The sequence below is a fragment of the Gordionus sp. m RMFG-2023 genome, chromosome 5 (genome assembly GCF_954871325.1).
Source record: "Gordionus sp. m RMFG-2023 chromosome 5, tfGorSpeb1-WG-v2, whole genome shotgun sequence".
NCBI classification, from domain to species: domain Eukaryota; kingdom Metazoa; phylum Nematomorpha; class Gordioida; order Chordodea; family Parachordodidae; genus Gordionus; species Gordionus sp. m RMFG-2023.
The window spans coordinates 22,261,145-22,279,273 of NC_088779.1; the positions used below are offsets into that span (position 1 = coordinate 22,261,145).

The window sequence follows — 18,129 nt, forward strand, 5'->3', positions numbered from 1 at the left end:
TATTCTTCTTCATAAATTTAAAAGTGTTTATTTATACAAACATCTTTGTGCCTCAACTACGATACTTCAAATTTGAGCAAGAAAGGCAATGTCTCCTATTCTCAACTATTATGGTACATCTTGCGCAATGATGTGACAGTGAAATATAGAGTCCCAAGCAAATATCTACTACAATTCCTTATAAAAAAACATGGTTATTTTTTAGGGGAATATACTATAAACTTTATTAATTTATTCAGACTACACCTTTATATTAGATTATAGAAAATAAATTTAATGTTACTAAAACGGGTACTTGGGAACGTTCATTCAACCTTATGAAAGATAAATTAGATAGTTTCAATCGAAATTTAACATTGAAGGTTTAATGTAATTAATAAATAATATTATAGTATATGATAGAAATGGGAAGAAAGCCTTTCATTAGGAAACCTAAAGGATGAATTATATCATCACTGGAAAAAATATATACCCATAATATATAATCCTGATTTTAACTTTAATAACCCAACTCAATTGATAGATGATGATAAATCTGCTAATGATATATTATTTAAACCAATGGAGTATTTTATATGTGGAGGTGATCCAGATGAAGTTTTCAATCAGTTAAAAAATGAAGATGTCATGCCAAATGTTTGTGGCAAACTTTTCAAAAATGGTCAACCAACTTATTCTTGCATGTAAATCAAAATTAATTAATTATTTTTTATACAAGTGCATCATAGTGATTGTGCCGCAGATGGTACATGTGTTTTATGCTCAGAATGTTTTCAGCATAGTGAACATAAAAAGCATCGATATAAAGTGGGCAATATTGCTTAATATGATTATAAATATATTTATTAAAGATATTCACCAGCTCAGGTGGAGGAATTTGTGATTGTGGAGATATTGAAGCTTGGAAAATGGATCCCTACTGTACAATGCATATGCCAAAAAACAATATTGAACAAGAAAATTCTCAATTTGAGGCAACATTAAAATCAGAATTAGAAGATGTTGCTAATAATGTGGAAATTATTTATTAAAATATAATTTATATATTTTAAATATTTAGGCATTAAATAAACTTTCACAAAATTTAGTTAATAGAGCTGGATCAGTTTTAATGTCAACCATCCAATATAGTGTTTTAATGTTAACTTGGCAAGATCCATTGAACTTACCTCCTGCTTTAGATTCCATGTGATAAAATATATAATAAGTTTTAATTTTTTTTTAAAATAAAAATATAATAGAGCTCCAAATGAAAATCATGTTACAATGTTATACAATGATGAAATTCATACATACGAACAAGTCATAAATACACTTTGCAGAGCTATTGATTGCAGCCATAAAGAGGGTGTAGAATTTGCCACAACTGTTGATAGAGAAGTAATTTATATTCTTAAATTAACACATCATCTAGGCCAGAATTGGAGTGCTTCATGTATACAGGGATGGATATTAATTCTTTAATAAAAATGATCTTATATTATATTATTTAGGGTTGAGTATGTTACTTTTAAATAATAATATTTACCATTACACAAGGGAAAAATATAGTAAATTACTCTCACCACCTCAAAAATGGTTAACAGTTGCATTTAGTATTGTGTAATTGAATAATTTTAGTCAACTCCCAAATGGCTTACTTAGTCAAGTTTTTTCTTTGAAAAATAAGTTTTTAGGTGAAAAAATTGGCTTAAACTAAATTAGGCATAGACTAAAGAGCTTGGCCATTACATAATAAATATAAAGAAATAATAATTAAGGTTAGGATTATCTTGTGCAATGCTTATGGATGAATATCCAAGTTCCTTGGCTGATGCCTAATTTTTGACTAGTTGTTTTCACAGATTTTTAGGCTAAGCCTGCAAGATTTATAGCCTATTATGCATCATTAGTTACATTACTGTTATAACGTGTAACAGTTACAAAAACTCTTCATTACATTAAAAAAAATATAATCATTCATTTTACTGCAAGTCATTTAAATAATTAGACAGTATAAACTATAAATATACACACTAGTTTATTCTTATTTTTTGATTTTAAGCATTTAATAAAAATGAACTAATTTTTTAAATAGAACATCATTTAATCTTCTATTTGGTCTATTAATCAAATTAGGAATAGAAATAGGCGATTGACGAAAGTAAAGGATGGTAAATTTGTATTATAATAAATAAGAATATATTTGATTATCGGATATTTATGCAGTATTGATCGATCCCTACATCTTTCAAAATTTTGTAGAATCCAACTCCAACTTTGGGAATAAATTATTCATAAGGTGTTTACTTCTCAAGGACTGAATAAACGCAGGCCATCTTATAATATAGGTGTTTACTTCTCAAGGACTGAATAAACGCAGGCCATCTTATATATTGCAGTGGCCATCAAAAGATCTTGCCTTTTTATTTTATCAGTGAATGATATTCCCCAGAGTGATTTATAAGAATGGATGGGAATTTATGGCTAAATAGGAATGCTTAAGTTTAGCCGTTAATAGACGAATTTATAATTTCATCTTTAAACAAAGTCATGTATTATTCTAAATTTTATATCCATTTGGAATGTAAATGAATGAACTATGCTAAACGCCTCGATTTTACCCGATTTTTAAAAACGACTAATACAATATTTTATCTAGAAAAATATCGCTGAAACCTAAAGATTTTGCTCATTGATGACATAAAAGACATCTATTAGCAAAATCTCGAGCATTTTTAAAAATTGGCTTTTAACAACACCAGAATCAATGAGTAAATATTAAAAATAACGAAAAACAAACTACTCAAAATATGTAAAGGTTACAGAGTCCTTCGTTACATTTTCAAATTGATAGATTATAGGAGCGTTACATTATGTAACGTAACACTACCTGTAGTGTAACCCTATTTGTAACGTTTTGTCTAACTCTGATATTATTAGTATAACTTGTGAATTGAACTATAATTTTGTAAGCAATCTAGAGTCATTAATATAATTTTTGTTTTTAAAAAAAAATAATTTTTATAAAAACCTTTAAAAAAAACAATAAATATTGGAAATTAAATCTTAGATGTTTTAAACATTTAACAGAATTAAGTAGAAATATAATGTAATCCATTATTTCTACTTGTTATACTTAAATTTTAAAAACTAGAATGCAATAGAGAGAGTGATTTTGATTTTTGTTTCTAAAATTTATTGTTAATGCTTTGACGGTTTTACGGCTATATAAAATGTCTGAAATAAAATACCAATAGATATTATAGGTTTTGGTGATAGTCTTATGGAAAGGAAAAAGGTAAAATAAATTATGGCTAATAAAAGGAAAAATAACTATATTTATATTAATAAATACTTTAGAGGTCTACTAAATAAAACCTTCAAGGTTTTAGAAACTAAAAAGAAAAAATTCCTATGGAAAGTAGTTCCCTATGTAATTAAGAAAGCTATTATTTCACTCCTAAAAGGCATTTCAGTAGCATTGGTTTTTCTATGCAGAAACTCATACTTATGATCTAATATATTGAAAGATATTTATCATGAATTATGACATTTCTGGTCATCTATAATGCGACAAATTTTGCAAAGGCGTTTAGAGATCTTTAAACAATATGAAATGAAACTTGATTTACTGAATTTGAATGGGATCTAAATCTTAAAAGCAAAAAAAATTTGGAATCTTGCTTATATCTAGAAAATTTTTGAAACAATATTGGAAATAATATTAAGAGATGCTAAGTGAAGTAAACATTTGTATTTTAATTGAGCTTTTTAAAAAAATCGTGAAATAATCTTCAATATTTCCAAAATAGATTTCCAAATTAAGAATAATAACGTTATTTCCCCCATTTAATAAAAATTCAATTGAAATATAATTATAAGCTCCCCTAGCTTAGCATCTATTGATATTATTTCCAATATTGCATTATTTCATTATAGGAATAAATAGAAAGGGGTATAAGCATGATATTCATTTAGCGGTTTAGAACAGGGGCCCATTTATAAAGATATGGCAAGAGAATCTCTAAATCGCGAAAACAAAAAATGATCAATTTATAGAATTTATTAAATAAATGCAAAAATATAGAAATCAATGTAACTAAATGCAAATCATCGATATATGATATAGCCATATTTAATTTATTTCATAGAAATTATAATTTAATATTGTTAATTATTTTTAAATTTTAATGTATTCTTTATCATGATTAAATTATTTATTAAAATATATAATTTAATAAATGGCGCACAACAGGTGATTATAAAATAATGATATTGATAGGTAGTACCAAAAAAATTATAAATTAAGCAAAATTGGAACGTCAAAATATTTTTAAATTTCTGACTTAAAATCCACTCCTAACTCAAAATTTTTTAAAAAAATATCGAGGTGGAGCATTCCAATTCTGTATCGATCATGTGATTTTCAAAAAATAATATTTTCTCTAAAAAAGTTTACATACACGAAATTTGAGTAAAAAAAATTAAAGTATTAAACTAAATTAATCATATGATCACGTTTGCGCAGAGATAGGGATTGGTGTATTGCTTACAGTATACAGAATTATCATTCAAATATTGACACAAATTACTTATTTATATTTTTTTAAAAAATTTTTTTTCCCCATAATTTAAAACAGGGAAGAAGCCCAGTTATGGTAGCCAACGTTTTAGAGTGTGACAGGGTTAAATCCACAATCGAGCGAGCGACCTCGAGACATGGCGGGAAATCCCTCAAAGTTTTAGTATTCAAGAGCATAGTGGTTGCCCACCAAAATTTTGCCTACAAACTACTTATTTGGATCAATTACATTATAGCTTATTCTGGTAAGCATATGATTCCCAACTGTTCGTTGCGTTAACCGTACTTTTAATACATTTTCTAACACATAAATTACTAACATCAATCATACAATTTGAATACTAAAATTATTATATTTTCTAAAAAATATTCTCCCTTTTTAAAACGCAAGATGGGCTTAGATTACTTTTATGCAATTTAACGACTCAGCCATACTACGAAGATGAGCACTGCATTTTAGAACACATCATACTATACGATACTCATATTTGGAAAAGTTTTTAATTAAATATTTTTTTAAAAATAAATTATATAAAAAAATTATAATGATATAAAATAATTTGCGCGCAAACCAAATTCTTTAGACATTTTTTTAAAATATTTAATTAAATTTTTATAGTTGCAAGAATGAAATGTCACGAGCTATTTATGTCCAAGTAAAAAAAGATATAATGAATTATCGTTTATATTTTTTACCAATTCCGGGGAACTTATTAAACTGAATTGCTTACCATGAACGCATTGTCACCCAAACTTTAAAAAAAATCACCTTATTGTTAAAATCTATCTATAATTGAATGGCTTATTAATAATTTTCTAGAATGACGATTAATTTATCAAAATGCATTTTGAAGTGTTGTTGAATACAGATCAGGTGATGAGATATGCCATTTTGGTTTACTATAAAGAAATTTTTTTTAAAAAAAATGAAATTCATATTTTAAAAAAATTTTTTTATGTAAATTATTTACATAGGAAACCCAAATGATGCGCACCAGCTGATCTCTATTAATTACGCATTTTAAATGAATGAATAGTCAGTAATAAGTAATAATATTATATGTCACAATCAAGCCTTAATCTCTATAGTTTGCTATTTTATAATATTCTTGGTAGAATAACTGTTTCTCACAAAAAATACCTAAAAAGCAATAAACATGTTCACGATGTTATGCTTGTCTATATAAAAATCGGGGTAGTGTTAGGAGAGGGAGAGGATAGGGTTACTATATATATATATGTATATATACCGATCCTCAATATCAAATATTATTTATCCGACGAGGATTAAAAAAAATAGAAGGGCTATAATTTATTTACTACCAATGCCGAGTGGCAATTGATATCATTGATGATGATTCAACAATCATAAATAATTCACTTCCTCCACGTTATTTTCAATAAAAATAATTAACGTTTTTTAAGGTTTTATTATAAAGTAAATTATATAATTATATTAATCAAAATTCTATTTTGCTACGTTTATAATCGTATAGAAGGAAAGAAAAAATTTTTTAAAAATTATTTCAGCTCAAAAAAAATGATATGTGAAAAATCAATAAATAGAAACTGTACTATATATGACACGTTGATCATTAATGGGTTAATTGGATATAAATTGCTGACAAATAAGCTTGTACCTCATCATCCTATTCAAGGCTTTAGCCGATTATTTTATTTTTAATAAATTTTCTCCCTTAGGCCCAACAGAACGTTTTTTTAAAATCCGGTAACTTTATTTATTTATTTCCAAACACTGGATAATAATTTGTCGCGATTTTATGGAGTCTGAAATGGGGATTCTGATTGGAAATAAAAAAACCTAAATATCTTATAAACCATTTTGAAAAAAAAACGCTCTGTTTGGAAATGGCCTTACTATAATGGTCGAATGCATAATATATATATGACAAATAAATAAATCAAACTTTATTTTTTTTATTTAATAATTTTGAATTAATTCGATCAATATTTTCTTATAGATTCATTTTTAAATTCTATAATATCAAATTTAAATAACCATTCTCCTCTTCTTATATCCATTAAAACATTTTAAATATTTTGGAAAATTATAACCAGTAACTAATGAATAACTGATAAAAAAAGCTTAGGAAATATTTAATTAATCATTTTCTATTAGAAGTCTAAAAGTTTAAAAATTTAAGTTATAATTTGCCCATTAAATATATAATTTTAATATAAATCAGTCTTCCTCATCTTTTTGGCTTTGGGATGGACTGTCCTTTGAGCGCATTATGAAAGACACACCATTTTTATGGGGATATGAAATTTTTCCATTCACTAACTACGATAATTAAAGAAAGAAAATAAAGAAAGTTATTTAGTATCTTTATCTAAATGATAAAAGTATGATTAATTCCTTAACTTATTTACAGCAATAAGTAAATATATTGGCCAATATTACAATAGTGTGGGCATAATAAATCTGAGAAATCTTTGTGCAGAAAAAATTTCACAAATTATATTTTAAAAAGACTTGTCGATTTTAAAAATTAACAAAAGATATTTTAACAAAATATCTATAAATAAATTTATATTATTTTTAGGTTTTTACTGATTTTAAAATTTGATGCCAATCAAGGACATAATAAAATTAGAATTTGGAATTAGGATCCTTTCTGAACAGGGATAAATCTAGGGACCATGGGCAGACCGTTGAAAATGTAGCTTTCCAACAGCTGTTTTTTATTTTATTATTGTCCTCATAGCTAAACTATTTTAAGCAGACCCATGCTTAAATTTTGCCATGATATTCTCGCGTAAACAAATTTGCTATAACATTTTTGGGGTAAATACATCCATTAAAATTACATTTTGCGGGAAGTATCGTTTTGAGTAGAAATGGTCGAAGGGTGATAATGCCTTTCGCGGTTGGATGATTTTTCGGAATTGGCATGATTATAATACTAAATTTTTATGATTCATAATTTTATGATTGTGGTAAACTGATATATTTTTAATTTATTTTTGGATATAAATAATAGCATGCTTTTATACCCGGAAACTAAAAAGAAATTAGCATTACTATTCACACAAGTAAAGAAAACATTTATAAAAACAATTTTTTTTTTCAAATTTAAATTTATCTTATACTACTTCCAAACCTAACTACGGATCATTTATTTTTACAAGTAACTAAATTTTTTTCATTAAATTCCATTTTTCCCTATCCAGGTATATGAACTTTCGACTTGTAACTGGTTACCCATGACTAGCTAAATTTTAGGGAAATAACTCGAAATAATATTTAACGTGTTTTAAATATAGCTTAAAACATCTTCTAAAATGTAACTTGTAAACTTTTTACATACAAATTTTTCAAGTTACTAAAATTCTCTTATTTTTTAGGAAAATGTAACAAATTAACTGAAACCCGTTACTTTTTTTGTGATGTAACTGTAACTTTAGCAACACCTCTCATTTTTTACATCCACAAATTTTACTGGTAAATAAATATAGGATAGTTTACAAAAGACATAGTTTTTAATTTAAAAAAAAATTAATATATTCTTATAACTCAATTACAATTTCCTGAAATATTGTAAATAAAGATTACTTCATTTTTTGGTAGCTTAATTTATTGATAATTGTTTAAATTCTTATACATTATTATTTTTAAGCATTACTCTAGAATTTTGGATGATTACATAGATGAGGAACAGGATCATTTAGTTTCTATATGCTGTATTTCGGTTCAACTGTTTACAGTTCCTTCTCTTGTAACTATTTATTTTTTTGTTACCAAAGTAAAATCCTATCAAAAATATAAAAAGAGTATTTAAAACGAGGAAGGGATCAAAAATTGTCTTCCTTGAAAGGATACAAGCAAAATTTCTTGTTAGAAAATTTTGAAAATTCTGTTACTACTTATAACCTATTATTACTGTGATATATTATTTAGTTGCCGGCTTTTTTTTGGATGAATCGGATCTTTAGGATGCTCGGACAAACATTTTTATTTGCTTTATTTTTGATTTTTCCCGGAATTATTTTTATTCCACAAAATTAATAGCAAGCTCACTATTTTACAAAGAATATTTATATTTAGTTACTTAAACATAGCTTTGTTTAAAAGTCTTATTATGTCCTTTTTCAAAAACATAATGTTCATTCTTCAATCTAAATAAGCAGGGTAAAAGATGCAATGGATTTGTAAAAGGACATTATATGACTAAAAACGCTTATAAATTAATTTTTTAAAAAGACGCTTTTTTTCCTTTTTTTAAACAAAAAGCATTATTCTACCATAGCGCACGATTATATAGAAAGCGAGCATTGGTACGATGATTCTGTTTCAGATATATCTGTTCAGATTTTTACCACTCCCTCTATTGTAAGAATTATTTTATTTTTTTATGTTTATCTTAATTTAACAATTTTTTTTAAAAATAAATTTTTCTTGGGGAAAAAAAAGCAACTGATTTATGTTCTTTCTTTAAAAAATAATTATTTAATCCTAATTTTGATATTAAAATTTCCTTCCTCGTTTTAAGTTATCATAATCTAATTTATTTTTTTTTAGGATTTCTATATTATATATAAATAGTTATTCAGATGTAAGTATTATATTAGTTTTAATATTTTTTGAAAAAATAATTATATTATTTATTAAGAAAGCTTAAAATATTCTGACAGCAATTATTAGTTTTTAAAAGAAACATAAATTTTTATGTAATTTTTTAATTTAATTATAAGATTAAATTGATATAATAAATAAGAATTTATATAAAGTAGAAAAGTTATAAAATTAATAAGCCAAATGAATTTAAAAAGAAAAATATAATATTTTACAATGGCGGCTACAGCCCCACCGCAATATTATAGGATTGAAATAGTATTTATCTTAAAAATCCAATTTACATGGCATTAGGGTTGGTAGGTATGATTTAATCGAATTGATTAAAATCAATGATTTTCTTGAATAAAAATCTCGTTTTATCCGATAAGTTGTATTATTTGCTAAAATCCTATTAAAAAATAGTTTTAAATACCGAAGTAATCCTGAATAATTATTTTTATAATAAACTAATATACATTCTAAAAAATATTATTATTTAAAATTTAAGGAAAAAAAAATCTCTACAATTATTTCGGATGTTCTCCTTATAAAATTATTAATATTCAATATTTTGATTAAAATATATTCTTTAAAAAGCAGTGTTTGAAAAAAAAAATTTTTTCGCCCAAAATTTTTAATTAATTTTTTATTTTAGAAGATAGAAAAAAAATTATTTTTAAAATATTTGTGATTTTACGCAAAAGATATACTAAAAAAGATTATCAACAAAAACGATTTGTAATTTTAGGGTAAAATTTGATGCAAAATCTTGTTTAAGCATTCTCCAAAAAAAACTCGGATACAAAGTTTTATATATAATTATTAATTTCTAATTTATAAAAAAAAGATTTACCTTTTAATCTTAGATTTATTTAATATAAAAAATAAAATATTATAGTTAAATTAAAAATAAAACATTGCAAACCGAATTATTATTTTAATTATAATCAGAGATGCACTGTTGCTTTTTTTGGCAACTACCTGACAAAAATCCGGTATCGGTCATTACGGATATCTGTTACCGATACCAAGTTTTAAAAAAAAATTGAATATAATCATAATATATATATATCATAAAATATTTATTTTGAATATATAATTTAATGCCATACCTTTGAATTTTTAAACGAAGCTCGTAGCTCTTGATTTATTTTCTTACATGTTGTATTCTTCGCAACAAAGTATGAATTAAATTCAGCGACAAGAATTTTTTTAAAGTTAAAAAGCTAAATAGAAAAGGAAAAAAAATTAGCAAGACTTTCTTTTATTATTTAGTATAGGTTTTTAGGATGGTTACTATTTAAACATGTTAGGCAGAAGTCTAGTATTTTACCTTCGCTTTCTTTCTTATATTTTATCTGTTTAAAAAATTTGTAGATCGATTTAAAAAAAAATAAGAATTAATGCTATTTGGAGAAATCGTCTGCTTTTTAAAATGAAAGAAAACATAAATATTTTAAAATATGTTTTTTTAGCTTTGGGTCAGGGAATATATTTTTTAATGAATTTATAGTATAACTAGAGCAAAATAATTGCAAGAAAAAGAAGTAATACCCTTATTATTTCTAAATATTCCATTTGACAAGATAAGTTTATATATTTTGCTACTTTTTATAAAATGTAGTATTAAATTTAATATTTATATGGAATTAAGTAACTGGGAAGGGATTTTTAGTGCACTTTTTCTTATTATTCTTATCTATTTAACAAAGTTTTGTCGGTTTCCTTGCGAAAAAAAGGCCCGGCGCGATTATGTAAGGGTATGTTTTGCATATTAACGTGCGTTTTCATCAGGACAGGGCTTAAACCAACGTGCTACACATTACTTGTATCGGTTAGAATTGAAAATATCGGTTTATTTCAACCTGCCGGTTCACCTCTGATTATAATGTTTTTAATTAGAATAATTTGGGCAATATCAAATATTGTTAATTATATTTGGTAAAGTATTTTTTTAGTCAATCTAATAATAGCTTTAACAATATTCATAAAATTTCACTGGAAAAGAGATTTTTAATGTAATAAAATGAATGTGTTTAATTAATAGTTTTTTCTCAGTGTTTCCCGAGGAAAATATGTAAATTTTTTTTAATTATAATTATAACAGATGATTTAAATCAAAAAATTCTTTTTCTTACCAACCCTACCTGATCTGATATTCTCTCAAATTTATCATTTAAAACTTTTTTTTAATTATTAAATATGAATATATTTTTTTCACGTCATAATAAACAAGTCTCGATTTCTCATAGTCAATAAAAATGTATTAGCTGTTGTCATAGAAACATTCATTCGCGTGTGCCAACAATACAAAAATGGTATTTTTTAAATTTAATTTTTTGATTAATGTATGCCTACAATTTTATTATCATTTGACATTGCTTAGAAATGTTACAGAAATATTTATTTATAATTACTATGTGATTCTAATCAATCTTTATATTCTAAAAGCTGATGGCAAACTATCCTTCGACAGAAATCAACAAAATAATACATTCAGAAGGGCCCAATACATTTTGAATGATTTGCAGTAATAAATATCTTATTCTACATATAATATACAAATAATAATTAATATAAAATTTTATAATACGTCTTCATATTATGCGTGTCTGACTATATGTTAGGATCAACTAGAGCCTAGCGCGGGGGATATCCGAAGCCTGGTACGAACCTCGGACTCACACATTTATATTTTCGGACTCGGGTAGGACTGTAAGAGGCAGCCCCACCCGAAGCCCGATGTATACTCCCCCCCCCTTTTTTCCAACATAATTAACAATAATCATCGAGTAAAAAATACAATTTATTATTATTAATAACACTTTTAGTTACCTGATGATATCGCCTCCTAAAGAATCAGAATGGACTGAACAATTAAAAAAGAATTTTTTGAACGGATTCAATTCTATGATTAACCTTCTTTGCTCTTTACAAGTTTGTAAATATTACATTTTTTAAAAACTTTTATATTCATCAAATAATTCGAGAATCACTATTTTATTTATCTATTTAATATTTGAGCTCAAATTTTTGCATATATTTTTTTTAGTGGTTGTTATATAACTTAAAAATATAAACATATTTTTTTTATCAAACTAGAACATGGATACGGTAACACGCCAAATCGGTCAACACTTGGACTACGAACCCGAATGGGAGACAGCCTTTAACGTTATGTATAAATTGATCCCGTGTCTTATATCATTGGAAGAATGGATAGTTACGGACAAGCAAATTTTGATCAAAGCTTACATCAGAACTTGCAAGGCTATTTGGAGATTGAATAAAAAGTTTCGAAACACCCATTTTGAAAAATTAGTGTTTGGGGTGGGAGGGAAGAAGCTAAGCAATAAAATACTATTTATTGTGAATATATATAAACCATTATTTATTCAATTTTTTTTAAAATGCATAATATAATAGGTTCAAGATTGAGAATGTTACCCTAAAAACTTCATCAATTACTGCAATAGAAACAAACGGTAATAACGAGATTAAGGCAGATGCCATAAAGTACGATGTATCAGTACAGCCCGTGTCTGTTCATTTGCCAGTTACTAGGATGTTTGTAGGTTAGCCTTTATATATCTTATAGTTAAATACACTTCCATGTTAAATACACTTCCAAGTTATTTTGATGAATACTTGCAAAGAACACGTAAACATTTGAATATCAAGGCTAATTATAATTATTACAGGTGGTACATCTATTAAAATAGTGTCAAATTAATATATTATTTTTGAAATTTTTATTCATTTAAAATATTCCCAGATTCTATCAAATGGATATTTTTGTTAAAACTTTTGCTCACTTTGATTATAGGCAATACTGGGGTCATTCCATGTCAAATCAATCACTTTTCGGCCGACCCCTTTCGATTTCGATGAAAAATCGTAGGCTGGTTATATATGTTCCCATTAGATTATAAACAAAATTTTAGCGCATTAGCAACTATATTAGCGGAGATATTCGGGGTTAAAGGTCTAAAAAACGTCTTTTTTTGCTTTTTACTGATGTTAAATAACTAGTTTTTAATTTTAAACTAAATATGATCAAATATTGAATATAATATCAATAGCTAAGTTAATAATTGATGATTATGGCGAAAACATCAAAATTAATTTTTGATAAAATATGGGTCATCTTATGGTCAGTTGAAAACTTGAAATTAATATTTCGAAATGTATATGATCTCCGATTTTTAATTTTTTTAAGAAATATTATCCGTTTATTATTTTTTTAATAATTTCTTCAACAATTAGCAGGGCTTATTTATTTTAAAAAATATTGCGAATTTTATACTTTAAAAAAAATAGATGGCGCTATCAGAGTTGTTAAACGCTATTTTTAAAAGTAGCGCGCTACCGCTATAGCTATTTGCCAAAAAAAGTAGCGCGCTACCGCTTTCGCTATTTGTCAAAAAAAGTAGCGCGCTATTAGCTACCTTTTTTCAAAAGTAGCTTTAGCTACTTTTAAGCTACTTTTTATAAAAAAATTTTTAGAAACAAATGAAACAAATTTTTTTTATTTATTTTTTTGCTTATAATGTAAATGTATAATAAATAATATATAAAAATAAACATTTATAAATATAAAAATATAGTTAGTTTAGATTATAAAAAAATAAGTAATATAAATAAATATTTATTTTAATTTGTTGCATTTTAATAATAATATCATTTCAATATTATCATCCCCAAGTCTAGAGCGACGATCAGAAAGTATAAGCTTTGCTTTACTAAATAATCTCTCTACACTAGCACTTGAGGGCAAGGAAGCTCTAAAAATATTTAATCAGATCAATTTATAAATATAAATAAGTTTTTACCTTCTGTTATGTGTCCAACTATCTGCCGTGGTACATACATAAGATATATCTGATAACTCTACTATTAGAGCATCTTTCATCACTTTGAAGTTGTCGTCTATTTTATCCACAAGTGTCTGGCGACATAAAACTGTTGTGCCAGGGGATAAAGTTTTAATCATCATAGTAAATGATGGATTATCAACCAAGGACAATGGCTGAACTGTGTCAATTATAAAATCAACAATTACTTTATCAGCCTATTTTTGTGAAATATTGGCATGTTTATCAGTTAATTTGGTTTGGATAGTATTTGTCTTTTTGAATGAAGATTCTCCTATACCAAAATTTTTTATATGTTTCTCTATTTCCTTATAGCAATTGGCTTGAACAGTCTAATAAAATAAATAATATTATAATGTAAAAATAACAATTTACCTTTAGGTGTTTCTTCAGGTTATAGCTACTCGATTGATTTGATGATATATTTTTTTTACATTTTAAGCACAGGAATTTGAATCCAGATTTTGTTTTAATATTTATTTAAAAAATTTTTTCAAATCTAGGGAATGGGAAATCGTTATTAGAGTTATTAAGTACATTTTCTTCCATTGAATCTTCCATGTCTGAATCACTTTCAAGAATTTGGATATCCATGGGCGATGCCATTTTAGATTATTAACACAGATTGAAAATATAAATTAAAAATTGAAAATATATTTAAATTTCCAAATTAAATAATAAATTATAAAAATTATAATTAATTATGATATTATATTTAAATTTTCATGTTTATACTTACATTCATTATATTTTTTAAAAGTAGCGAAGTAGCGCGCTACTTAGCTACTTTTAAAAAAAGTAGCGCGCTAAAAAATTAAATAATTTTAAAAAAAGTAGCGGCTATTAGCTATAGCTACCAAAAAAGATAGCGCGCTAAGTAGCGCGCTACAAGTAGCGAGCTACTTTAACAACTCTGGGCGCTATATATAATAGTTTTAATATGTTAAAATTCATTTTTTTTATTGATTAAAAATATTTTAATGTATATATATCATACTAAATCGATTACAATGTCCATTATATATTTTTATTTGTAATTCAGATCATAAATTTTTAAAATCTTCACAAATTTAGCCTAATTAAGATAGTTTATAAATTAATTAAATCTTATTTCATCTAAAGGAATACAAAGCCTGGCTAGCTTGTGAGATTTCTTCGGGAGATAATATATATGTTTGACTGGTAGGAGTAGAAGGATTGACCAGCGAGAGTATATGAGATTTAGGCAACACTAAAATATCATCTTTCAGAAGAAATTTAAATGAGGCTGAAGGTCCACAAGGGTGTAAAAATTGGATTTTTACTTCTTTATTTATATCATTTTTATCGATTATATATCCTAACCACCACTTATCATCATATACACATGTTATATATCCATTAATATTTTAAAAATTAATTTTCTCATTTAAATACGAAACTTGTTTTATATTATATTTTTTGGAATTAGAATATATTTTGGTTTTTAGTCTATTTTGATCAATGGGAATAAATCAATGGGAATTATTTATAAATATATTGGCTAATCGAACATTCATTTAAAAATTTTATTTATAAATATCCCCTTTAACTACCTATTCCAATACATTCAGGCATATACATCCATCTTTTTCAATACGGCATGAATTTTTTCTCCCCCCAAGTCAATTACTGGATTAATTCGGATGAAGTATCATCGATAGCCAATACTAAGCAAACCATTTCGGATCAAATTGATCAATCAATAGTTTCAGCTGCTTTACCTTCTAGTACCGATAAGTGTAATTTGGTTGAAGACACTATAATTAATAAAGTATATTATATCAATTTTTTTGATATTTTTAAAATGCTTTAATATATTTTGAAATTTTACATGATTACTTTACTAATTTAATATCTAAACTTTTAATTTCAGATTAAATTAGAATTAAGATAGTGATTTGTAATTTAGAACCTTTTTTCTTTATCGAAGGTTAATATTAACTATATTATAAGTTTTATTCAATTAAAAACTTTGATCTAAAATGATGTTTGACTCTTTGTCATGGCTATCCCAAGCTCGTTGATAACATTCCACCCAATAATATAAAGGGACTACTTGACCATTGTACCAAAATGAATTTTATGTTATATAACCCTTATATCATCTTTAATCCCGAAATATAAAGGACTATTCCAAATTCCCCACCCCAATCGAGTTGATGGAATATCCTATGCGCACGCTCGTCCTCTGTGCCCAAGTTCAGGCCGGGATGTGGAGACGTAACGGTTACTCCCTATTAAATCAAGTGTACCTATACCACAACGCCAAATGGAGATCCCTTATGTACGATAGGGATATCGCTATGCTCCAAATAGGAACCTCTCTCAGTTTGGGCGGAAGCTGCAAGACTTTACAATCCAAACAAGGAGTTCAGGAGGGAATGCAAGAATATCGAGACCTTACAACGATGATTAGCAACAATCTAACGGAGAGAGATACGAAGTGTGACACTCTCTTGGTTTACTGGTCAAGCAAATATAATTTGATAAGTTTTTTGCAGGCGGTGTTAGATAAATCAGCTACCTTAAACATTAAAACCAAGCAAGATCCTGATTCAAATGCTGGAGAAGAGGAGTGTTCTGACAACACGAAAAGCAAGGGGTCTGATAATAATGCCGCGAAAGAACCAAATAAGGATAATTTGAATTCTTATTCTGCGTTCGAAGGGGACGAGGAGACTGTGAGACAGAATGCCGTTATGCTGGAAGAATTTCTGAGTCTCGTCATAGTCATTATAAGTTTATAAGACCATTTGTGTTTTTAAAATATATAATAGTATAAACCATGAATTATGTATATAGTGATTATTTTCTTTGATTATTATGTTATATGTGGTAATTTATCGTGCAATCATTGACAATTTATAAGAAATTTTAGATTACACCACACCTTGAAAGATAAAATAGCTTATTAATTTCTTTCAATTTTTTTCCCCCTCTACATTTTATATTTAAAAAACGATTAATATTTAATAATTAACTTCATAATATTTTAATATACACAAAATAAGGCGAAAGATATTTTGTAGGAATAGGCAAGGTCACCGATGAAGACATAATGGAAAGGGAAATCCTACATCAATTGTGCCTTGGCCCTATTAGCCATAGCGAATTGGTCAAAGCCCTCCCCGAAAATGTAAACCCTTACATTTATTTTTATAGATTATTTTAATATATTTGTTTACATATTGAGGTTTGAAAAAAAATGTTTGGTCAAAAATATTTTTTATTTAAAATTTTCTATTACATCTTAAGATTTTTATACATGAAAATTGCAAAAGATTTTTTAAAAAAAGAATTTACCATTTTTAGGAAAATTTGGGCAAAAATCACTCCTGAAAAATAAGATTTTTGCTTAGATTTTTTTTTCAAACTTTGCATATTGATGTCAAAATTATTACATATAAACAAACAAATTTTTAAAAAAGGCTGGTAAAAATACGTCATTTGAAAAAATTTTGGCCAAAATCGCTACTTTAAAGTAAAGTTATAATTCTTTTTTAAATATTTTTTTTAAATCATCCGTTAAATTAGTTTTGAATTTGTTTGTGTTGGTTGACGCTATTTTTGTCATTACCTTGACCAAATTTTAGTATAATTAAATTTTTTGTTAGTTCCTAGAGCCTAGAAATGGTGGATTGAAGTAAGAGAAATAAGAAATTTTTAGATCAACGGGCACTAATATTCTTCTTCTTCTTAATTTAAATTTAATCCGCAAAGTTATATCATATTACAATTTAAGGAATACTACGCAAATATATTACCTAATGTAAAAGAAAGAGGAAAATAATATATAATATAAGGCATTAACGCTATTTTTTTAAGACCCTTTAAATGATTCTAAATGCTTCGCATTTAATTGTTTTAAGAAAAACTACAGACATAACGGCCAAGACGAAATACGTCCTCAAAAGGTCATTCTATAAAAGGTATAATCCTTTCTTCTACCATTACACTAAATCTGAACAATCCAAAGCCGAGGAATACAAAAAGATCCGGAAGTGTGAAACCCTTCAAGAAAAGGGTAAATTATATAATACGTGTTTAAAAAAATTTTGACATATTTTAAATGTTTATTGAAATGTAAATTC

General features: G+C 26.2%; 1 protein-coding gene across 2 annotated transcripts in view; it reads left to right on the forward strand.

The window, feature by feature from the left end:
• The first annotated feature begins 240 nt into the window (after positions 1-240).
• Positions 241-18,129, forward strand: part of LOC135930422 (E3 ubiquitin-protein ligase UBR2-like) — a 32,833-nt gene continuing 14,944 nt past the window's right edge. The window contains exons 1-21 of one of the 2 annotated variants that reach the window (XM_065467215.1): positions 241-362; positions 403-683; positions 729-807; positions 852-1,013; positions 1,061-1,188; positions 1,242-1,380; positions 4,623-4,809; positions 4,956-5,060; positions 5,184-5,220; positions 7,570-7,621; positions 8,206-8,304; positions 11,380-11,461; positions 11,595-11,673; positions 11,975-12,080; positions 12,246-12,436; positions 12,570-12,718; positions 15,610-15,809; positions 16,165-16,777; positions 17,050-17,174; positions 17,467-17,519; positions 17,908-18,062. In XM_065467215.1, the coding sequence (XP_065323287.1) occupies positions 318-362; positions 403-683; positions 729-807; positions 852-1,013; positions 1,061-1,188; positions 1,242-1,380; positions 4,623-4,809; positions 4,956-5,060; positions 5,184-5,220; positions 7,570-7,621; positions 8,206-8,304; positions 11,380-11,461; positions 11,595-11,673; positions 11,975-12,080; positions 12,246-12,436; positions 12,570-12,718; positions 15,610-15,809; positions 16,165-16,777; positions 17,050-17,174; positions 17,467-17,519; positions 17,908-18,062 (3,067 nt within the window). In that variant the 5' untranslated portion in view covers positions 241-317. Of the gene's footprint in view, positions 363-402; positions 684-728; positions 808-851; positions 1,014-1,060; positions 1,189-1,241; positions 1,381-4,622; positions 4,810-4,955; positions 5,061-5,183; positions 5,221-7,569; positions 7,622-8,205; positions 8,305-8,819; positions 8,919-11,379; positions 11,462-11,594; positions 11,674-11,974; positions 12,081-12,245; positions 12,437-12,569; positions 12,719-15,609; positions 15,810-16,164; positions 16,778-17,049; positions 17,175-17,466; positions 17,520-17,907; positions 18,063-18,129 lie in introns of both variants that reach the window. The other variant, XM_065467214.1, reaches the window with a different exon arrangement.